The sequence below is a fragment of the Mustela erminea genome, chromosome 19 (genome assembly GCF_009829155.1).
Source record: "Mustela erminea isolate mMusErm1 chromosome 19, mMusErm1.Pri, whole genome shotgun sequence".
NCBI classification, from domain to species: domain Eukaryota; kingdom Metazoa; phylum Chordata; class Mammalia; order Carnivora; family Mustelidae; genus Mustela; species Mustela erminea.
The window spans coordinates 27,605,709-27,630,199 of NC_045632.1; the positions used below are offsets into that span (position 1 = coordinate 27,605,709).

Consider the following 24,491-nt stretch of genomic DNA (forward strand, 5'->3'; position numbering starts at 1 on the left):
GAGACCCCTCCTGTGTCACTGGAAGGTCCATTCCAACCACAACAGCCAAGCGCCTGCTCAGAACCAGGCCCCTGAGATATAGTTCATCTCAAATACGAATTTCGGGATGACCTCAAAGAGCCCGAGTCAGACCCCTTAGAGATATGATTGCAGCCTGAGGCAACGGGGCAGGACTCCAGGGCACGCACCACCTCAGAGCCTGAGGAGAGATCAACCTGGCATCCTGAGACGCCACTGAAATGGCCCCTGGGCCAGAGAGGGGTCTTTCCCCCACCTCACAGCGCACCTGTGAATCAAAGACCACACACAGAACAGTCTGGGAAGACTGAGGCATCCCATCCGTGGAGACACTAAGCTCACAGCAAAGGCAGCTGTATGGAAAAAGAGCAGGTGGCGTCCAGGAGACCTGGCTAAAGTGGACAGGGCTCCTTCGACGGTGCGCGGCCAGTCCTGACAGAGGACTCCCACTCAGGGGGCTGCGCCGTCAGTTTGCCCTGAAAGCCAGTGTGGCCTAGGCTGGTGGCAAGGTAATAAGGCAAGGTGGGGACTCTGTCATCCCACGAATCCCAAGCCTTGTCAGAAAGGGGCAGGCGTCCTCATATCCACTCTAGAAAACTAGATTAAAATATATATTTTTAATTTATATTTTATATTTTATAAATATATATAATATATTAGTTATAAATACTTTATATTTATAAATATACAATTTATAAATTATAAATATTATATATAAATATATATATTTTATATCTATCTATCTATCTGTAGATAGATAGATAGATATATCTCCCGGGTGGCTCAGTTGGTGAAATGTCCGACTCTTGATTTTGGCCCAGATCATGGTCTCAGGGTCATGGGTTCGAGACCTGACTTGGGCTCTGCACTGAGCATGGAGTCAGCTTGAGATTCTCTCTCTCCCTCTCCCTCTGCCCCACCCCCTCCGCCCCACCCCCTCCGTCTTTAAAACAAAAATATATAATGTCTTGATGTTTAAAGCACAATGCAGGCCAATCAACAAATGTTTGCAGGTTGAGTCGGCCCACAGGCCGCCAGCTTAAGGCCTCTCGTATTTTGTGAAGCCTGCAAGATGCCCCAAACCCCTTCCAGCACAGCGACCAGGCTGACGCCCAGCGCAGGAGAGGAGGTAGGGGCAGTGACATCACACGGACCATGGTGTGGGGTCCTCACCCCAAGGATAGGGCTGGGGGTCTTGCACGGTTACATTCCAAAGAAGAGGAAGGAGCGTGGATGAAGAAGTTGAGGCCACCCTGCCTGGCATGTCCTGGGTGGGTCCCCGCACGCAGACGAATGCCCCCCGGTGAGCCAGCCAGGGAACTCTCCCTCCCCAGAGCCTCCCAGGAGCCCGCAAAATGGCGAGTTCAGAAAGGGGCCAGGGAGCCCTCCCTCAGGCACGCCGAGAGGCCAGGCCAAGGGCCTCCCCACCCACTGAAAGGTCTAGAGCATTATCCCCTGCTGCCTTCCTTTCTCGAAAAGAACTGAGGACACCTCCCACCCATCACCCACAGACCATATCTCAGGCATTGTGGGGGGACTGCCCCTTGCGGAGCTTGTGGATGCCACACGATAGACAGAAGCCCCTCTTCCTTCCCACACATGCACATACACACAGTCACACACACGCACGCACGCACAGATACCCCACAACCACACATACACACATGCACACACTCACGGATAACTCACAATCCCACACACGTATACAATGCATACCCATGCACGCACTCATGGATATCCCAGGTACAGACTCCCTCGCTCACGGATACCCCACAATCACATGTTCATACACACTAACGGATACCCCACAAGCCCAGACGCATACCTGTACACACACACACACTCACAGACATACACACACACAGACCTTATACTGACCACGTGCTACAAAGGGGCTCAGGGCTGGTTGTTATTTTTGGCGTTGCCTCTCCTCGGTGTGCAGCGGGCCTGTCCACACCCACACCGTCACCAGGACCCCTCCAGAAACTCCCACCTGCCCATGACACGGGTTCCCTCCTGGGCTCCCTCTCCCTGGTTGTGGGAGCTGAGAAACTAAATTCCCCTGAGAGGCAAAGCCCAGTTCTCTCCTCAAGGGGCAGGGATGGGGGAGAGTTCTGTTCCATCCCCTAGAGGGTCCCCACCACACCCAGAACCCTGGACCAAGGCCACAGCCCCGCCAGAGTTCCCCAGACCTCCTTCTTCCAGCTCCCCAGATGCTCCAGATACTTCCTCAGCCTCTCGTGGCCATTCTTGCCGCCCGGCATGCCCTCCTCAAATTTCCCAGACCCCTCCCCATCTGATCTCCACCCCTCAGAAAGGCCTTCCCGCTTACTCAACAAGGGGCCCCCCATCACGGCGCAGCTCCCCGTCTGCACAGCTGTCTTTCTAGCACTTTCCTTCACCTGCAAGGTCCCGGCTATGTCTCCCGGCCGTGGTAATGCCCTCGCCAGGCAGGCTGTGCGCGGCAGGCAGAGACCCCATCTCTCAGTTCTCTGCCGATGCCCCCACGTCGGTTCAGAGCCCGCGCCTGCAAACTCCGCGAGCATTTCTGAGATAACAGCCAGCAAGCAACGGTGGCGAAGCAAAGCCTCCCCTGACAGGGTCAGGGAGAGAAGAAGAAACAGAGCTGCCCCCTCCTCCGCGTCCCTTGCCCCGCCCTGCCCAGGGCAGGTTACGCTTTTTTCTTAAAAGCCGGGAGATCCTTTGAAGACATTATGCTAAGTGCACCGAGCCAGTCACAGAAGGACTAATACTGTATAATTCCACTTCTGTGAGGTTCCTAGAGTAGTCAAATCCGGAGAGACAGAAAGTAGACTGGTGGTTTCCAGGAGCTGAGGGGAAGGGGGAGTTAAGTGTTCAGTGGGGACAGAGTCGCAGTTCTGCACAACACCTTCCTGGATGGTGGGGATGGTTGCCTAAGGTTGCAAATGGACTTAGAGCCACTGTTGTGTTTGCTCGAAATGCTTTCGATCGCAAATTTTTCCTTCTGTGTATTTTACCACAATTAAAAAAACCAAAGCTGATTGGGATCCTACAGGCTTGGTGGGCAGGTGGGCAGGTGGGCAGGAGAAAAGTCACACTCTAAAGAGACAGCCAAGGTACCCAGGGCCGATCCTGTGTTTCCCCCGCAGCTCTGGCTGGAAGCTTGGAAATCGGAAGTTGCACAGACCGTAGTAGTGAGACGGCAGCCTACGGGGCCTCTGCTGGACAGAGGAGGCTGGAAGCTATGGCAGCATCCAGGGGACACATTGCCTGCCAAGCTGGCTGGCAGTGGTTGCCTTTTCTGCCTCCGTGCTGTACCAGGCTTCCCCTGCAGTGACTGAGCCCATGTGGCAGTCAATGGCACAGCTTCCAGGGCCCAGCTCCATTAGGACGGAGGGCCTCAGGAGGCTGCACAATGGGGCTCTTGCCTCTGAGCACAGGGGTCTGAGACCTCCCCTGAAATCATCTCAAGAGGACTGGAGCTCCGACAGCTTTCAAAGTCTGCAGCCCCGTGCTTGGGGAGATGGGAAGGTGAGCATGAGGCACACCTAAGGGCATTAAATATTTTGCCATGTTGGGAAAAAAAAGCGGGGGGAGACGATTGTTCCCTTGAATGTTACTGAAATCTTTCCAGGCCTTTGCAACTTGAAATTTTTATTCATTAAAATTGGATGAGAAAATCCAGCTCTACATATAGTCATCGTATTTCACAAGCCAAAAATCAGGACAAATAGCCAATAGCTGCGACAGACTACTTGAAAATCAAAGCTGTCCTGGAAAATCTGGGTCACACGGTCACTAATTATACAGAACACATATGTTCAGGTCCCTAAACTAACCCAGTGCTTTTAGGTTTTATAAATGATATTTTAGGACTTTGATCATATCCATTTCTACTTTCCTCTAAATTTTTGCTACAAGGGAAACTTTCCTGCATCATCGAAATTTCTAGAAAATTAACCGCCGGGATGAAGAGCTGTTCTGGCCAGGCATTCTGAGGGCCTCCTCAGAAAACATGGCCCATCACCACCCCCAAAAATGGCTTTCCAGAGCCCACATGGCCCAGTTCCCCTCACTGACAGACCCCCCAGGCTATGGGGCCGGCAGTTCTGAAGGTGGACCTAATTTGCTATGATGAATTGTGTGCATGCCCCAGCGATCAAAACTGCAGCTGAGACCGATTATATTTAATGATTGCGACGGTTCTTGTGGAAACACGTGGGTGTATACCTTTGCCCGCTCGAAGAAGTCCAGCCTGGCACCAAGCAAGGGGCAAATGAGATCCCTGGCACACAGAATGCAGGGGCTGCCCACTCCTCAGGAGCTGGGCCCACCGAGGGGGCAGAAGAACGCGGGGGCCCAGCCTGCCCTGTCTTATCTGCCCTTCTCGTCCGCGCTCAGCTTCCAAGCTGTGGGGGCCTCCTCACTGCCCACACACCTGCCCCACCAGGACCACATGGGTCTGCTCTATACCTTCCCTCCCACCACCAGGCAGAGCTCGCTGGCTTCCGGGAGGCAAATCAAGAATCATCTAGATCATCTATATCCCCAGTCTGGTCCCATCCCTCTCCATTCCCTGGAAGGGTGTGTGTGTGTGTACTCATATGCAATTTTAAGGTGGAGGGAAACGTGGGTAGCAGGTAAGCATGGAATTAAGAGTATATGAGGAAGGGGTCACAAGACACTTTTCTGGCACTTTCTTGGTACTTGATACTAATGGATGTGTGGCTAGCTGTCTGGCCGGCTGAATGGATGGATGGATGGAAGGACAGACGAATGGGTAGATGAGTAGATGTGTAGCAGATGGATGACTAGGAGGAAAAAGAAGGGCGTGAATATACAAGTAGGTAGGAAGATAGATTGGTGGGAAGACAATGGGCTTTGAAGTCCAAATCCTACTTTAGTCACTTACTGTTATCTGTAACCCTAGGATAAGTCACTTCACTTCTCTAAGCTCCTGTTTCCTCACCTGAAAAGTGGGGTAAATAATGTCTACCTCAGAGTCTTGTCAGGACCCCCAAATTAGATAACACATGTGAAAGTTTTCACAACATGTACAATACTGAAGTTTAATATTGACCTAATGAATACCAACCATGAGGTTCCGCCATCACGGTCAACTCGAAAACCCACACTTTCAATGTGGCACCTTCAGAAGGAAGGACGGGGGAGACTAAGGCAGTGCCCCGGGTCAGGGATGCAGCGGGGACTGGGCATCCAGGTCTGGCTTCAGGATGGGGGCAGGGGGGACCAGCCGTTGGGGCACACTTGCCTCCCCTGCTCAGACACACAAACCATGTGGGTGGAAAAGAATCCCCATTTCCCCCTGGGGGCCCTCTCCTCCCTGCAAGCGTCCTACTTCATCATCTTTTCCCAGCCTCAGCTTTCGGGTCTGCAAAAATGGTGAGAGTAAAGGGCACTTCAAGTGGTCCCAAGTTGTTGAGGCACCAACAAGATAGTCTTTGCAAACTGTGACGTGTTGCAGGAGAGGCCTGAGACTCAGAGCCCAGGTGGGTAAGGAACCAAGCGGGGCAGACCAGCTGGGGTTGTGCTGAACCGGGAAGCACATCCTTGTGTCTAAAGGGGGCAGCGGATGGCTGCCACACAGAAGTATGGTCCAGGAATTTCTAGGTCTTTGCCAAAAAATCAAGAACTCCAGCCAGTTAGTATGGTGGTCAAGAGGACGGAATCTGGGGTCGGGTGCCTGGGTCCAGCAATGACCAGCTCTGTGGCCTAGGGATATAGTTAGCCTCCCCGTGCCTCAGTTTCCTTACTTTCATAATAGAGGCATTATGAGAATGAATATATTGAATGTTTAAAAGTGCTAAGAACACTGTCTGATGCTCAAAAAGCACTATATGGGGGGCCCCTGGGTGGCTCAGTGGGTTAAAGCCTCTGCCTTCGGCTCAGGTCATGATCCTAGGGTCCTGGGATCGAGCCCCGCATTGGGCTCTCAGCTCAGTGGGGAGCCTGCTTCCTCCTCTCTCTGCCTGCCTCTCCGCCTACTTGTGATCTCACTCTCTCCCTCTCTCTCTATCAAATAAATAAATATATATATATATATATTTTTTTTAAATAAGCACTATATGTTAGCCCCTATAATTATAGGAAATCTCCATTTTTGAAACACAGATCACCATTTAAAGAGTCCAATATCCCCGGTCACACACTGTCAATTTTCACCCTCCACGTGGCGAAAGTGTTCCTTGTTACTATGATAATAACTTTTCCTTGTGTGTCTCTCCTCCCTCCCGACGTGAGAGGAGACTGGCAAGGGGGCCTTCTCCATCACTCTGGAGCACCTGACGGGGAGGGAAGGAGTCACCACACCCCTCCAGCCCCCCCTGGGAGCCCCAGTCCCTGCCCCAAACAATTTCACCCTCACCTTCTCCCATACCTCCTATCGATGCCATATTTTATCCCGGACCCAAAGAATATAAGAAGCTCCAACATTTGATGTATCAGGGGAACAAAAGAAATGACCAGTTACAGTGTAACTCACGTGAGCTGTTCCTGTTCACGAGATGTTACAATGAGGAGTCGTGTATCAGGGCAATGAGGAAACACCCAATATATTGAGCTCCTAATCGGTGCTCATACTGGGCCGACGGTTCTTCCTACATCATCTTTATATCTCCCCCTTGTCCCCATTTTACTGACGAAGCAACTAAGTCAAGAAAAGAGAAGCAGCTCGATACGTCCTACGACTGGTGAGAGGTGGTGCTCGGATCTGCACCCAAATGGCCCAGTCCTCAGGCTGCTTCCTCCCCTCTGGCTGTCCCCTGCCCACCCCTCCGTCTCCTGGTGTCACCAAACCAAACCTGTCACCCGCCTCCGCCCAGATCCCAGTACACAGGGAATCTCATTGCAACGCTGGACCAGCCCCAGCCCCCCGTGTTTGATTTTGTCTGAACTCCAGAAGCAGAGCGAGTGGGGCCATGTTCATTATTGACACAGCAAAATTAATTTCTGCCATCTCCTCCCTCTCCCCCCGCCCCGTGCCCGGCCCCCACCCCTCGCCTCTCCTGTGAGTGCGGACGCACGGCTGCTGACTGGTGCTCCTGAAATGCCAACTTGCATTTCTCATCATTAATTTCTTTCTAAATGTCATTAGTAATTGTTCCTGCTCGACCAAAGAGTGCAACGCAGGCTTCCGCCAAGAGCGCCCGGGTCTCGTCTCTCAGCTGGCGGGGGAGAAGCACCACCACCCCGCACACTCCACCCCACCCCCGCCCTGCAGCCATGCCAGACCCTGCACCCTTGCGGGAAGCAGCCAGCCTCGCTCCCAACAAGTTGGGGAGGCAGACGGCTGCATCGAGAGACAAAGCAGGCCTCATACTTCCCGTGAATGGGCTCGCCGACAGAAAAAAGCCTGCCCACGCCATTAGTAATATGGTTCAGCACTAGGGGTCTACAGCCAACCAGGCTGTCCAGGTTTGAGTCCCACCTCTGCCACTGCCCAGCTGTGCCTCAGGCTCCCCCTCTGCAAAATGGGGAGAATGATGGCATGGGCTTCACAGGATTATCCTGAGGATGGAATCAGGATAATCGATGCTAAGGGCGCCCCATGGTGTCTGGAGGTTTGTTTCTGTTACTGTTTTCCCCATGCTGGGGTGAGGTCCGCTTTTACTAGCTGTGTGGCATGGCGTGATAGCAAGTCTCCCACCTCTGACAGTGGGGCAACCACATCACATCAACTCTACCCCAGGGCCACTGTATGCCCCCACCATGGGCTGGGCACTAGGTTCATGTTTCACAAACGCTATGTGGCACCCCCACGGGGAGACTCTGGGAGAGATAGCACTGGCTCAACAGCCAGGAGACAATGGTCTCAGAAGGGAGGTCACATGCTCAAGGTCAGAGTGACAGCAAGAAGCAACTCTGAGATTTGTCCTTTCCACTCCCCAAGGCCTGTGTGTGTCTTTCCTGTCCGTCCAGCTGCCTCTTTGTCTAGGTCGGTGGGGGTTGGCGGCGGGGGGGTACCGAAGCAGGGCTTTGCACGGTGTCAGCCCCTGGGAGCCGTGGGCCGGCCAGGCACCCATTGATTATGTAGTATTATTGTTTCCAAGAAACTGAAGGCATTTGGTCTGGGCTGGGACAGTGCCCGCAAGGGGCTGGGCTCCCGGCACACACAATGGCCGCTGGCTGGAGGCTCCTGGCAGCTCCCCCGTGCCCATCTGTCGCAATGGCATGGTGCCCCTCTTAAGTCGGTTGGCCCCCCGCCCCAGGGCATGAATGACAGGCTCTGATGGGCAGACAGGCAGCCCGAGGCTGATTCCAAGTGCCATCTCTGCCCGGAGCTGGGCCGTGGGGGGCGGGGGGGGCCCGGTCCCCACCTGGGCCTCCACACACTTCATTGCTCAAGCGGGCAGAGCCCTGGGCCTCGTGAGGGCATCTGGGCACATCCAGGCAGAGGTTCCTCCGGGGCCTGTTCCTCCCTTGCTCTTCTTGTGGTGACCACAGTAGCCACTGCTCGCCCTGCCTGCCCAGAGTGGGACAGTCCCATGCCCTGAAGCTGTGTCACTCTCCTGGGAGGGAAGGTCTGCTTGCCCCCAGCACCCGGCCCCCAGCACCCAGAGGCCTGTCCTTGGCTCCTAAGGGATTGAGAGTGCCACTGCCTCAGCCCTTGGGGCTAAGAACACAGACTTAGGGGCGCCTGGGTGGCTCAGTGGGTTAAGCCTCTGCCTTAGGCTCAGGTCATCATCTCAGGGTCCTGGGATCGAGCCCCACATCAAGCTCTCTGCTTGGCGGGGAGCCTGCTTCTCCCTCTCTCTCTGCCTGCCTCTCTGCCTACTTGAGATCTCTGTCAAATAAATAAATAAAATCTCTTAAAAAAAAAAAAAAAAAAGGAACACAGACTTCGTGTCAGGCCGCCTTGTTCATACCTCTGTACCTCTAACAGCTGTGTGACCCTAGGGAGCCTCAGTTTACCCAGCTGTGATATGGAGATCTCAGGAGGCCACACCTGTGGGGTCAACATGAGGCCTCCAAACACTACACACGTGAAGGAGGCAGTCAGCCTCCCAGTAAGCACTCAGGAAATGCTGTCTTGTTTCTACTGTGTTGGGGTGAGTGGCCTAGACCCAGGGCCTGGGCTCAGGACAACGAGGGGCCCTGTATGACCACCCCTCTGTCTCCTCCAGATGCAGACCCAAAACAGCCACACGTGGCCCCTCAGCCGACTCAGTCACCCAGTGGTCACAGAGGTACAAGACGACGACATCGGTGATACACTTTAGGGTGAGCGGGGAAGGCCGTGCCCCACAGATGGAGAGACCCAGCTAGACGGCGTCTGGGGACACAGCAAGGAGGAGGGGAGGTCTGCCTCCCCCAGGCCTCCTGTGACATGGCACGGTCATGCAGGGTTCTGGCAGGCTATGTGTGGTATACGACACAGCTGGGGGACACGCTCTACATTACACTGGGTTACGTCACAAACATACAATAAGCATTCGTTCTGTGTGTTCTCACCGGCTTACCGTCCCTCTCCCCGCAACATTTGAGGGATTTGGGCCTCCGTGCGTCCCCAGCACCTGCACACCTCTGCACAGAGACGGTGCTCGGTGAACACCCGTGGGCTCCCTAGGGCACATCCACGCCCGGCGGACTGAATGAGTGAGTGAACGAATGTGTGAACCACGGGCACCGCGGTTGTGACATTGACGATGACAGTGGCTAAGCCTGACGGAACCTCTACCCAGTGCTGGAGGCTCTTTGGGGATCACTGCCTTTCTTCTCCCCAATACCCTCAGGAAGGGGCTGTCATGACCCCCCCCCCCCATTTACCAGGGCCCATCGACCATCCGTGACTTGCTCAAGGTCACAGAACTGCTGCCGGTCCACAGAGTGGGCTGGGCACCGCCACGCCGTGTGGTCCGTCACACAGACTAGAATCCGGTCTGTGAAAAGCGCTGGTGTCCTTCCACAAAGCCATCCTAGCCTGGAATGGGCCATGGGCTACCCGCAGGAAGGCTTAGTTGCTAAGTGCTTTTCACACACAGGCTCTCCACCCTCACACCCCGCGGAGGCAGTGGGTCTCACCCCCATTTTACAGACGAGGAAACTGAGGCCAGAGAAGGATCTCTGTTTAAGATGGGAATGTCTAAGATGGAAATCATGGCATGGAAATAATGATCTGATGTCTAAGACGGAAAAGAATGGAACAGACTGGGGGCAACTTCAAGGAAGCAACAGGTTCTCAGTCCCTGGAACCACGGCCGGGTGTCACCAGACGCTTCCCCTGGCCCAGCCCGGCCCGGCCCAGCTCTCCCTGCAGCACTGGGGTAGCAGGGACAGGGCTGTCTTTCAAGTGGAATGGAGGGAGAGGCTCCTACTCACAGAAAACTCAGCCAAAGAGTCAAATGCTAAGTATGTGCCTAGAGCACTTTTAATTTTTAATTATTATTAGTTATAATTATCTGGCTGGATCTGACGGCAGGAGCGCGCAGGCAAGGAAACTGGCTCCTCGGTTACCCATCTTCTAAGGACGAGGAACTTAAAAACGGGGCCCCTCGAATCTGCAACCTCCCTCTTTAACTCCCTTCCCGGTTGTGTTCTTTCCCTTATTTTGCTCCTTTCTAGAAGCTCAAGAAATGTGGTAAAACATGTGGGGATGGTCGGATGGATGGCAGAAGGGGGCTTCACTGGCCCCGAACGCATATGTGGGTGGAAAGTCAGGTAGAGACACGGTTATTACAATCTGCACTGGCAAAGGGATCGAGGGGTTAAGCCCAGGGCCAGAGAAACCAAAGGAGGGAAAATCCGGGAGAGCTTCTCGAAGGGACCTCTTGAGCTGAGCCCTGAAGCCGGAGAAGAAAGGAAGGGCTTTGGAGCAGAGGGATCAGCAAGAACAGAGCAGCCAGGAAGCACCCACCTCGCCGAATCGACCCAATCAATGAAGCAAGACGGTGTTCACTCCCCTGCCAGCCCCATTGCCCTTTTCTATGGACCTTGGACCCGCCAAATCCGTTCATGTCTCTGAGTCTCTGTATTGGCTATTCCCTCTCCCAGAAGGTTCCCCTAGTTCTTCCCCACACAGGCTCCTTCTCAACCTTCAGGGCTCTGTTGAAATGCTAGCCTTCCTTGACTACCCAACCCAATTTTTCATCCTCAACATCCCCTCACCCTTGCCGTGATACACACACACACACACACACACACACACACACACACATCATTTTCCATCGCCAAACGGTGTTTTACTGTCCTCAAAATTCTACAGTCTGAAATGACCTAGTTCATGTATTTACTGACTTACGCTCATATCTCGCAAAGAAAAGACAGCTGGGTGAGAACAGGGACCGTGTCGACCTGTTCACAGTCGAGCCTGGGGGCCCCGGCGATGGCGCCCACCCTATAATAGCTGCTCAGTAAATATTCTTAAATGAAAATGGAATGAGAAGAAGGGTCAACCTAAATGTTCCTAAGAGCTCAGAAGGAAGGGTCCCCATGGAGCTCAGGCCACACCCCTGGCTCACAGACACCTCCCCCTGGCTGGGTACCAGGATTCAGCCTGGCAGGGTCCAGCTCACCCCATTGGAAGGGCTCCAGGTTGCTTGTTAGAATACCTAGCTCTGCTTTTAATCAATTGTAATCATTTAGCTGGAAGCGGCATGATTAGGCACACACAAGCAAACAGCGTGAGCTAATCCTTTAAATGCGCCCGCTCAACGCAGGGCTGGCCGCTTTGCCGCTGCAGGCCCGGCTCGGGAAGCGCTTCCCGCGGCCCCTCACGTTGTCAATAAGGGAGTCTAGATTCCAGGGCACAGGGCCGACCCACCGCTGCCCCCAGCCCAGCCCAGCCCAGCCCTCTCCCAGAGCTCCGAGGAATGCCAGGACGTCCCCCATCGGAGAGACACGTCCTCAGACTCGAGGCTCCCTACAACAGCACCCAGCGAGGCTGCCGTCACCAGGGCAAGTGGCAACACCAGGAAGCTTGTGGTCTTCTGAGGCCCCTGACTCCATGCCCAAACTTATCCTGTCCTCTGCCCAAGCCTCGCCTGAGCTGAACTCACCCCCTTGCTCGTTGCAAGGTTTGCAGTCTCCGGGCCCCAAGCTCCAGCCTAGCAAATGCTGGGCTCGGGCTTGGCACTGCAGCTCGGGCCCCAGCACGCTTCTGCCCGGGCCCACCCGCGAGCAGGCTCCTTTGCCTCCCCTGTTCCTGCCACTTGTGCTACCTGCTTGGCCCAACTACTAAAATAGTTTCTGGGTCCCCTGACATGAAGGCTTTTTATAGTTCAGCACTGTAGGCCTCATTTAAATCTATTAGCTCATATAAATGGCAATTCATTTAAACTTTGGAGGGTTTCTGTTCGCCTTGGTGGCAGAGACAATTTGGCAATGCGGTGGCTCTGTCTTTCGCTCGTGACCCCCCGGACACACCACTTAAGCTCCTGGAGTCTCGGTTTCCGGATCTGTAAATGAGCATGAGAGGACCTACTTCAGGGGGTGGGGCTGAGACAATCCCCGTGCAGAACGCTCAGGTCAGAGCGTGGTCCCCGGCAGGGAACTGCCCAGGACAGGTGACTGTTCAGACTACTTGCTGTCCACCTTCACAGGGGAGCTTGTCCACCCTGTCAGAGGCCAGCCCTGCATGCATTCCCTCAGCGACAGCCAAGAACAGGACACTGCAAGCCTCAGGAAGGACAGAAGGACGTGCCATCCTGCCCAGTGTCTGTGGCACAGAGGTGTCCACAGGGATTCTGAGACAGCTGGGCTGGGCAGCTGAGCCAGCCCCTTCCCTCAGGTCAGCTAACCCCTGGCAAGGGGCCCAGAGGGCCCCAGGCCTTCATCTGCTGAGGCCCGAGGCTGGAAATACAAGGCCAACAGCCCTGACATTTTCGGGGTCTGTGGCTTACAGGGTTGTCTCACAGGCCCCCCACCAAATCGGCATACTGTCCTCCACTGAGCCACGGGCAAGGCCAAGAGAAACGATGCAGAGGAAAACCCGGGGCCAGAGGCAGCCAAAGGTAAGGAGTCTTGAGGCCCTGGCCTCTGCGGCCTTCCTACCTCTCCTCACCTCTCTGCACACCCAGCGTCTCCCTGAGCCCCAATGTGAGTGTCCTGTGCCCATGGCCTTCCCACGTGGCTGGGCACCCCAGATGGAAGGACTCAGCCTCTCATTGTGTTCACACTCAAGCTAGAAATCACGAAATCACAGCAAAGCCCTAGCGGAGCACCCCCCCCCACACACACACACAAAGCCATCGGACCTCATGCTAATCATATGCTAATAACCACGGTCCCAGTAATGCCAGTACTGCAGGCCCAGGTGTCCTATGGGCCAGTCACCATGCCAAGGGCACCTGCAACCCAACTATAGGTGGGAACTGCTAATAATCCCATTTTATAGATATGAAAACTCTGGCCTCGAGCTGGTGAGGGAGGGAGCCAGCTGCAAACACCAAGCTCGCCTGCCCAGTGGGTGTTTGCGGTGTTTACCCCCTGGGCTCCCTTCCCCCACTTGGGCCACAGTTCAGTGGAGCAGGGCTGGACTGCCGACCATCAACCATCAGAACTCAACCATCAGATTCCCTCTGCAGGCATCTAGAACCCGACGCCTGTGTGCTGCCTCTTTGCAGCAGTCACTATTTCCGGGTTGGCCAGGGGGTTCCATCTGGCTGCTTGCATCACCAAATCCCCACACTAGTCCCCTCTACTGAAATATCCAGGGGTGTCTGTCACAGCAGAAATGACGGAAGCCACGGCAGCCTGGGCACCTTTCTCCTGGTAGAGACGAGCCCTGAAAGTCAGGCTGCAGGAGGAGAACACGGTAGGAACCAGGAGGAGGCAGAAGGCAGAGTGTCACCACCTCAAGAAAGGGGCCCTAGATTCTCAAACACCAGAAACACCCCTGGTGAGAATGTTTTGAGAAAACATTCTGAAACACCACTGCCTGCTCTTGGCAACCCAAAGGCACCCTGTGTCGCGACAACTCCATTCCCCGTCCTGCTCGAGCTAAGCCCAGAGAGCAATGCCTATGCACGCCTTGAGTGTTCGCCCACCGCCGCAAGTCTTGGGACCTCGGGAAGCAAGCTCACAGAGCTTAAAATGCTTGAAGACAGCTGTCCCCACACTACCACAGCAATCTGCCTGCATCGTCTCCCGGTGAATGGTCCCCCTAAAGTTCTCTAGGGTCAGGCTGGACCCTCACAGCCTAGCAGTCTGCCCGAGCTCCCGGGGCGAACCTGTGTGCGTGGGTGCGTGTGTAGACGCAGACCTTGCTGAGTCTCCCTATCTCCTCCCCCACCTCCAGCGCCTGGCAATCATTGGTGTTTTCTGTTCCAATAGTCTTGCCTTGTTCTGGAACATCAGGTAAATAGAGCCCTGTAGCATGGAACCTTTCAAATCTGGCTTCGTTCTCTTGGCACTCACAGATTCGTCCAAGTGGCTGCGTGTTTACCAGTGGCTGCTTTTTATTGCCAAAGACTGCGCCACAGCAGCAATGTACCACAGCTGTCCGTCCGTTCCCAGGTAAGGGACAGTTAAGGGGCTTCTAGTTGGGGATGAAGATTTTGGTGTGAGTATGTTTCTCGCTCTCCAGGATAAACACGGAGCAGGAAGACTGCTTAGTCAAATGACAAGTGTATGTTTAACTTGACAGGAACCCACGAACTGCTTTGCCTGCTGGCCCCACACTCCAGGCTCCCGCCAGCAGTGTGCAGAGTCCCAGCTCCCCTCCACACCCTGGACGGAGCTCGGCAGGGCCGGCTCTTTGCTTCTGTTTTGATCGTTCTGGTGGGCGTATGGTGCGGTTGCACTGTGGTTTTCGTTTGCGATTCCCTAATTATAATCACGTTGAGCGTCCCCATATCCTCGGTGAAGGGCTGAAATGCTTCACTTGTCTTACAATGGATTTTCCCCTTCATTATTAAGTGGTGAGGGTTTGTGTGTGTGTGTGTGTGTTTTTAACATGTCCTGGATACAAGTCCTTCATCAAATAGGTGATTGGCACATATTTTCTTCCTGTCTTGTGATTTTTTGTTTTCTTAACAGTGTCTTTCAAAGACCAGATGTCTTATATTTTGATTCAGGGTGGAAATTGGATAATACTTCTTCCTTATTTGGATTGCCAGCACAATGGGGATAAAATCCAAGCTCCTTTGCTGTCCTATAAATCCCGCCACAACCTGGAATCCACCTGCCAGCCCTTTCCACACCCCTCCTCTATACTCACTGGGCTTTAGCCGCCTTTTGCCTACTATCGTCCTAGCAGCACACCCAGCTGACATGGCCACAGGGCATTTGCACTCATAGTTGCCCCCTACACACTCTCTCCTTCTAACCAGCCAGGTCTTCACTCAGATGCCACCTCCTCAGAGAGGCCCTCCAAGGATTACCCAAACTCACTCCCATCACACTCTAGCCTATCACCCGGTTTTATTTTCTTTGTGGTGACCGTGACAGGACACTGTCTATCAATCCCTCTCGAATGTAGGCCCTATGGGCATTTCTCTGTCTCATTCAGCACAGTCTTGTCAGTTCCTAGATCGAGTGCCTGGCACACAGTGGGCCCTCCGTGTACGTGCTCTGAACAACTGCATAGAAAAGCTTAGTCCCCTCTCCTGTTCCTAATCACTCTGATATGAATGTGCTCCAGTCTGTCCGAAGTCCTTTAAATCAATGTCAGTCTTTGGGCAGAGCCAGAAGAGCTCAGAATCAGACAGGACATCCCCCTCCCTCACCCTGGCAATAGTGCTCCTGTTAATGTATCCTAAGAGAACATTCTTTTTGGAGGTAGACACATCACTGGAACACAGACCAAGCCTGCCAGGGTCAAATCCTACCTCTGTTACCTCTATAGCCACAGCAGGAATTTCCAATTCTACAATGAGAAAACCCCTAAGCCCTGTATCTTAAGACCTCTCAGCTCAGAGTCACTTGTGCCAACAACCATTAGTTTCCGTGAGTCTCCCCACGGGACCTCAAATGACATATAGCCAGGAGAGCCAGTCAAGGCTCTGGCTAGGACCCTGCTTCCTGCTGTACACCCAGACCCCCACAGTTCAGCCCTGGAAAATAACACACCTGCCCAGCAGCCCCAGGTTCTACGTAATGATGAGGAAAACTTCAATGCCTGAAAAACCCTCCTCTCTAAAAACCAGAAAATTGCTATTCAAGTTACTTAAGGAAAGCCATTATTTGCCTAGATCTGGTGTTGCTACAACACTTCCACATTTAAATGGTCTGTAATTAAAATCATTAATTGCAGAAAATAGTCACTCGTTAAGGTTATAATTTAGCAAGGTTCTCGGCATTTGAGGATCTGCTGGAAAGGTTGACGGGATGACCCAGGAAACCACCAGCTCACAGGAACCACTCTGATGTCTTGGACCCTCTGCGGCCCCAGGTGAGGGCAGCCGAAGCGGGTCCAGCTTGAAACCACAGGTCCCTGGGCCTCGGCATCAGGAGGCTGGTCTGCGGTGCTGGGATACCCAGGACGCTCACAAAAGGCAGGACTGGGCGACTTCCCTGGGAAAAACCTTCAGGCCAACAAGGGGCCGGCACAAATCTCCCTCGGTCAGCTGGGAGAGGGGCTGCTAGCGGGCTTAGCTCAGGCTGTGGATTGAGGTGGGGACAGCGGTGGGCCCTGGCCCATGTCACCACCTTGCTGGTGGCTCTTGGCAGTGGAAGCCTGTCTCTGGGCCTGGGTCCATAGTTAGGTCCTTAACTCTGTCCCACAGTGTGACAGGATGGAGTCAGCTCTGCCTGAGCGGCCCTGACCCAGGGCCAGCCCATAGGCACAGGAAGGGACCTTGACCGTCGGAGGGTGAATCCTCACTGAGCCCTCCAGTGGTCTGTTTGTGTTTCTCTAGATGACCACCCAGGGCGGGCTACGTCGCTGGGCTGCTTTACCCCTTCGACCCCAGAAAAGGGGCCCTCCACTGCTGCCCCTCAGTGAAGTTAGGACTCAGCCCTGCCTCTGTGGCCTCAGCCTCAGCTTCAGGGAAGGGCATGACTTCTGAGAGCCAGGTCAGCACTCGCCTGGGGCGGGGGTACCTCTCGGGTACAGTGGTATTCTGAGTGGTATTCTGGGTGTGTGTGTGTGTGTGTGTGTGTGTGTGTGTGTGTGTGTACGCACGTGCTCACGGTATTTCTGGGTGGACATGCGACCAATCCAGGGTTGCAAGAATTTCACGCAAAAGCCAGTAGGCAAGAAGGCAGCTTCACCTGGACACAGAGGAGTCCTGAGAAACCAGTAACAGGTAGGACACCAAGAGGAGTGGCACCAGGGGTCTGGGGAGGACAACCCACACAACATCGCTTCACCAGGGCCCTCTCGGCTGCTGCAGCTGCTGCATGGGGATTGGAGGAAGCTGGCCGGGGCCTCTGTGCTGCCCCCGAGTGCCCCATCTGCCTCAGGACCCAGGCCCGGCACCCCTTCCTCGGAGCTGGGGCCCAACCCGACTGCTCTCGCTTTTCTGGCTTTCCCGGGCAGAGCTGGAGGCCCTAAGACCCCAGACCCACATTTTGGCCATACACAGCCCCAGGATTCAGCCACACAAGCTGCAGAGACCACCAGCCACAGATCCAAAGCTCTGCTGAACATCATCATGGTGAAGGACTGGTGCAGAAACAGGATCCCCAAGACGGGAAGGGGCCGGCACGGAGACCCCAGCACCGAGAGCCTCTGACTCCTCACCAGGTCTGCTGCTCCGGGTCTGCTCATCCGAGAGTGCTGGGCAACAGGGGCCGGGAGGCCACCACACGCGAGCCTCCATGAGGACAGCCACTGGTGCCACAACAAGCACCTATTCCTCTTTGGATGGGGGTGAGGCTAAGTCCAAGACCCCACCATCCTGTCTTCACCCCACGACCCTCCGTGCCCATGGGGGCCCCAAAGAGCCCCAGGAGGGGCATGCAGTAGACGAAGGTACTCACCTGCAGCTCGGTCTGGAAGAAGAACTTCTGTGGGCACTGCGAGCAGTCGTAGATCTTGTCCTCCTGCCCGTGCACGGCAAAGATGTGCTGCTGCAACTTGTTGGCCTGGACAAAGACTGGACACGGACACGGCCGTTAGGGCCAGACTCTGGAGACACCAGCCCGGCCACCCCCACCCCATCCACAAGTAAGGAATCACACAACCACAGACACAGTCGGCCAAATATGGGGCTGCAGGGAGACCACCGGCAGCTACTAGAGGGAGCAGAGCCAGTGGAGCTGAGCTCTGCCACCAAGGGGCTGTGCAATGCTGGGTAAGTCACTGAGCCTCTCTGGGCTTCATTTCTTCTTCTGAAAAAAATGAGGATCATTAAAGTATGTAGCTCATTGGGTGACTGGGAGGATCAAATGGGTTAATACTTGCAAAATGCTTAGAAGATGGCCCGGCACATGATTCGTGCAGGAAATGTCATCGCCATCACCATCGCCCCTTGCCAGACACTGTCTGCATGTGGGCTCCTAACTCTAGCACAGGCCTGTAAGGCGAGCCCTATTGTTACCCTCATTTTATGGACGAGGAAACTGAAGCCCTGGGAAGAATAAGTGACCCGTCCTAGGTCCCACTGCTTGCAGGCAGCAGAGCTGTGGGTTGAATTAAATAAATTTAACACATTGTCTGGTATAAGAAGATGCTCGATGAACACGAATTACTATTCTTGTTGAGGTTATATTCCTCCGATCCCCATGCAGAGGCCCCGCGTCCTGGGTCAGCAGACCTGGCAGTCAAAGCCCCTTGGTGCCAGTCTCCGCCTGGCCCATAGGGTATGATGGTAGCATTTGGGGCGGGGGGAGCTCCCGAGACTGAGGGGGAAGTGGCCTCAGCATGTTTCAAGACTCCCGTGCACCCCAGAGGCGTGTGAGTGTGCAGGGACTCTCCCCGTAGCACAGCCCCTTCCTCAGGCCCGTCGTGGAGTGGGTCACAGCCCTGGCTTCCTGGTGGCAACTGTCCACAAGGCAGCCCCGGCCCTGGGCGCACACAGGAGGTGGCCCCGAGGCAGCTGTGTGTCTGGGAGGTGAGCACTTCAGAAATCCTCTCCCGCCAGGCGCCCTCCCCGGGGTGGGCTTCCTGCCGTGGCAGACGACAGATGTCGGGGGAGGCAGGGGGAAGGCCAGGGCTCCCCCACGCACACCGGCTGCCATCTGGGCAGCAGGAGGGGGGGATGGCAGAGCCCCTGAGACTCGCCTCGGGCCGGGACAGCCGCTCGCCTGGGCGGGCAGCCAGGCTGGGGGTGGGGGCCAGGGGCTGGGGACTTGGCCAGCAGAGCTGCCCTTGACCCCTCCATCCTAGAGCATGGATGCAGGAGGGGCCCAGGCAGGCCCAGGAGGTGGGGAAGCCAGGAGATGTGTATAGAGAGCGCCCCACTGTTGCTGGACAGAGCTCGCAGCTCAGGGAGAGGAGCGTGGAGCCCACGGAAGGCAACAGAGGGGTGAGGCTGGGCTGGAAAAAGCAGTTATGCAGAGCAGTGAGGGGTGAGCTAGGAAAGAAGGCCTTCAACCTGCCTAAGAGGAGGAGCCAGCGGTGGTGGGGGCAGGCCAGCTCTTCATGGGGCAGGCAGGGTGATGGGCAGTGGGTCCCTTGGGGACTCCTAGTCCACGTTAGGGCACGAGCTTAGGCTGAGGTCCAATAAGTAAAGGGTTAGACCCTGCATCCCCTCCCCCACCCCAAGCACACTCACCTGTGAAGCACACGGGGCACTTGAAGGTACCACCCATGCCCTCGAAGCTGTGCTCAATGAGGTGACACAAGAGCTTGGCTGGGGAGTCGAACATCTGGTTGCACAGCTTACACTCGTGGTTGATGCCTTCCTCTGCAAGGAAAAGAGCAGCCATCGGTGACCCTGTAAACCGTGTCCTCTGGGCAGGAGCCCATGGGCCCCCAGCATAGCCCAAGCCAGCCTCTCCCTGGTCCCCAGAACTAGGGCTGGTGCAGGGGCCACAGATGCCGAGACCCAACCCAGCTCCAGACGGCCCTGCCCCCAGAGGCCGACAGACCCCGGAGGCCGGCCCCACATTTCTGGTTCATGAAGGCATCATTTGCTGTGATCTCTCTTGCTGGTCAAGCAAGAATGTGGGCGGGCCATGATCAACAGCTTGAATCTGAGACCACGTCAGGGTGGAGAGGAGCCTGGGATGGAGTCTGCACAGAGGAAGGAGAACAACCAGAATTTTTTAAAAATCCAGGAGCATATTTACTGAGCACGTGCTATGTGCCAGGCACTTTGAGCTGGGGATTCTGTGGAGACCTAAAGAGAGAACGTGCTTGTCCCCATTCTAGGGGAGAGAGAGACACATAATAAAGATGACCAACACATAACACAGCGTCCGGAGGTGACAAGAGAACATGGGGACTCCCTAGGTGACAGTCAAGGGCAAAGGCCCTGAGGTGAGCCCATGGTACGCTAGCTTGCTGGTAGCAGGAAGGCAGAATGCCTTAAGCCGGGGGGCCGGGTTGGGGGTGGTGAGGTCAGAGGGGAAGCAGGGATGCCCATTGCCCAGGGCATGCTGGCCACTGGAGCCGCCATCAGTAGAGATCACTAAAACAACAACAAAATGATCTTTTTAAAAATTTTAGAACAGATGGCCTATGGACAGCATTTGATGGACAAAGGGCAGACACCCTGTCCTTTCAGATCAGAACGTGGCTCCATCTACCCCCCTGGGAGCTGCGATGACCTCAAACCTTCACTCAAAGGGGCCCAGGGAAGAGAGTGTGTCCCGGGGAAGTGGCCTCTCGCCAGCACCCAAGGGAGCAGAGCCAAGGTCTGACGCCCCCAGCCCAGAGTCAGCAAGGCAGAGTTTGAATCCTGGCTGCTTCTCCACACCGTGGGGCCCAGGTGTCAGTCCACTCAGAGTAAATGAGTGCCCCCGATCCCCTGTCCCATGCAGCTGTGTGAGGATGGAAGTGGCCAGCGTCTGCCACCAGTGTGACCCGTGGCTTGGCAGGTGGCGTGGCGGGGAGTCATCCTGGCATGAGGGTCACCTTATCCAGGCTTGGAAACCCGTGCTGCCACTCGCTGCATGATTTGGGGCAAGTTATGTAACCTCTGTGTGCCTCGGTTTCCTCTTTTCTCAAATACACGGTAACTGCCTTCCTTCACGTACACACCCACGAGAAGGGCCAAAATCCAGAACCCCGATGACAGCAAGTCCTGACAAAGATGTGGAACAAGAGCAATTCCCACCCCCTGTTGCTGGGAACACAAAACGTCACAGCCGCCCTGGAAGACAATTTGGCGGCTTGTCACAAAGCAAAACACACTCTCACTATAGGATCCAGCCATGTCCCTCCCTGGAGATCTCCCTCCCACCCAAAAGAGCTGAAAACTTCTGTCACACAAAAAGCTGCACACAGATGGTTATAGCAACTTTATTCATAATTTCTGAGCCTCAGAAGCAACCAAGATGCCCTTCCGTGGGTGAACGGATATACCCAAACTGTGGTCTGTCCAGAGGACGGAGTATTATTCGTGCCGAAGTGAACTGTGAGGTCAAAGCCGTGAAAAGACGCGGAGGAACTGTCAGCGTGTGTTACTAAGTGCAAGAAGCCAACCCGAGAAGGCTCCGTGCTGTAGGACTCCAACTATTCTGGAAAAGGCAAAACCATGAGGACGATAAAAAGATGAGTTGGTTGCCTAAGGTAGGGGCAGGGATGAACAGGCAGAGCAGAGATTTCGAGGCAGGGGAAACACTCTCTAGCATACTACAATGACGGATGTACGTCATGACACATTTGTCCACAACCCCAGAAGGTACGACACCGAGGGGGAACTCCAAGGCAAACTATGGACTTCAGGCGATTACGGTGTGTCACTGTAGGTTCGTCTTTGCAAAATACAGGTACCCGGTCCTTCTGGTGAGTGGCCCGGGTGAGGGAGGCTATGCATGTGTGGCGCAGGGCCGAGAAGGGAAATTTGTATCTGACCTCTCGATTTTATCATAAACCTAAAACTGCTGTAAAAAAGTAATAAAAGTTGGGGTGCCTTTGTGGCTCAGTCGGTTGAGCGTCTGACTCTGAATGTCAGCTCGGGTCAGAATCTCAGGGTCCTAGGATGGAGACCCACATCAGGGTCCGTGCTCAGTGAGGTGTCTGCTTGTCCCTCTCCCCCCTCTCCCACCTGCCCCTTCCCTACCACACATGCGCGTACTCTCTCTTTCTCTCAAATGCTTAATTAAATATTTTAAAAATAATAAATTTTTAAAAAGTCTTCAAAAAAATGCCATCCCCCCCCAGTAGCCCTCCTCTTATAGATGATGTGACAGTTCAATGAGTTAACACAGGGGCCCCTGGACGGCGCAGTCCGTTGAGTGTCCGACCCTCGGTTTCGGCTCAGGTTCTGAGCTCAGGGTTATAGGTTCAAGCCCTGCAGCAGGCTCTGAGCTCAGTGAGGAGTCTGCTAAAATTCCTCTCTCCTTCTTCCTTTGCCCCACCCCGGGCTCTTTCTCTCTCAAATAAATAATCTTTCCCCCGCAAAAGGTAAATGGGTTAATACCTAAAGAGGGTTTTAAGCAGCCCCGGCACACAGCAAGTGCTCAGTTAGTGTTTGTTGTCAAGCGTGCCAGTATCAGTGAGAGTATTATCTAGGACAGCTAAGGACACAGGCTCCCTCTCGGGCTCCCCCAGGGAACCAGCCGCCCCGAAGGTGCCAGGTGCTCTGATTTGCCCTCAAAGGCAAGGATTCGGTAGCAGAGGGGCTCTGCCAGTGGCAAGACATGCACACAGATGGGCTGAGGCTCCTGGCGAAGTCCCTGGGTCCCCAGGCCCTGGCAGGGGCTGACGGGGACAGCATGCCTCCCCCTGGCCCAGCCATCCCCCCAGCCCCCAGTCCCCCTCCCCGGGCACCCCCGCAGAGGCGCACGCACACACGTGCACGTGCCGGTGGGCCTGCCCCACATAGCCCACTGGCTGGAATCTACCGGGTGTTTGTCGTGCCCCTGGAGCCCCGGCAACTAGGCCACACGCACCCGGCAGAGACTCCGGCAGAAAAGGAATTCATTGACAAGTTTGGGGACGCGGGGCAGGCTCAGCACGCTTGCCGCACAGGCCCTACTCACGTCCTCCGCTTCCCTTGGGGAGACGCTCGTCATAATTAGAGATGGCCTCCTGTGTGGGGGCTGCCTCAGAAGACCCCCCCCAACACACCCCCGCCCCACACACAAACAATGCTTCTCGGTGCCTGGCGCAAAGTAAGGAATGGATGAACGAAAGGCAGAGAAGAACCATCCTGAAGGATGGCCTCCCTGGTAGAATGTGGGCACCTCTTGGGCATTAACAAGGCAGACGGGATGTGAAATGATGATTTTAAACTGAGAACATAAATTAAATATCAGAAATAACTCTGCTGGCCGGTAAAACCCCATTTCTAGGAAAGAGAATTCGACCACTTGCTAAGGTAACAGCCAACTGGGGGCAGTGCTCTGAACGGGATTCAAAGCCCTTCTCATCCATGTGGATCCCACCCGCACACCACCTCCAGGCAGCCTCCCCTGACTATGCCAGCATGCACGGCTGCACCTGGCTGGACACGGTGACCCTGGATTCCTCTAGCCATATCCTAGTCTTTCTGAGCCTGGCAACTAGGTGATGGGTACAGATAATGTCTCTCCCTCCTCCAGCCCCCAGAGCATCAGGCCCCGCCTGGACCCGCAGAAGGAGCTCGGGAAATACTCACAGAGGAAAGACGCCCCCGGCTGGTCCCTCTCCCCCTGCCCAGCCAGAGCCAGCTCCCCGGGCAGGGATGGCAAAGGAGGATTTACTGCTCTCTGCCGAGCGGGGCCTTGATCCACTTGGCTGTGAATGGAGACGTGCCGTCTGATGCACAAACACCGAGAGGACAAAGAAGTCTCCCGCAACTTATAAATCAGAGAAATCATGTCTGACAGTCACTTTCCGTTCTCCGAGTGCCAAGCCATTCATCAGCCAGTCCCCCCTGATTCACAGACGCCGCTACACCCCGCACCCACATTCACGAATGTGTGCACAGTCAGGCAGCCCTGGTGCCGCCAGCCGGGTCCGGGGCCCCAAACAGCTGCCATTTCAACACTTCACACCCCCAAACCAGCGTCGATGCGAGGTTGTGGGCTAATTAGATCAAGAGCCTGGTAGACAACTGCGTGTCCCTGCTCCCTTTCCTCGCCCCCGGCCCCCCAACATGTTAAAAAGACTCAAAGCTGGGGAGACGGGGGAGGGAACATAAAACAAGCGCCAAGCAAATACGGAGCAAAAAATAAGAAAGCCGAAGGGGCTCCCGCAGACCCAAGAATCTCTCCCACTCAGGCTGGACCTTCAGGTCTGCAAACCTTCTTTCTGAAGGACACGCCCTCTCCCCACTAGAGGCAGTTGGAGGAGCTCCCTGGGGTCTCCCCTGTGTACCTCTCCCTATCCAGCCATCCAGGAAAATTGGGGGGGGGGCGGGGCACTGCCCTAGTTAATGTGCCAACACTCCCGTGCATACCGGTGACCCGGTAGCAGCCAGCCCACGGATACGGACCGAGTCCGTCGCCACCCGTGGTTCCTTACCCCGCCGACACGGACGACCTCTCGTCCGTCCCAA

General features: G+C 55.1%; 1 protein-coding gene across 1 annotated transcript in view; it reads right to left on the reverse strand.

Annotated features, from left to right (window-relative positions):
* ZNF423 (zinc finger protein 423) overlaps nt 1-24,491 on the reverse strand; it is a 332,667-nt gene that overhangs the window by 9,192 nt on the left and 298,984 nt on the right. The window contains exons 6-7 of the mRNA XM_032323398.1: nt 19,617-19,748; nt 17,881-17,996 (exon numbers count right to left, since the gene is read on the reverse strand). Coding sequence (XP_032179289.1) covers nt 17,881-17,996; nt 19,617-19,748 — 248 coding nt within the window. The remainder of the gene's footprint in view (nt 1-17,880; nt 17,997-19,616; nt 19,749-24,491) is intronic.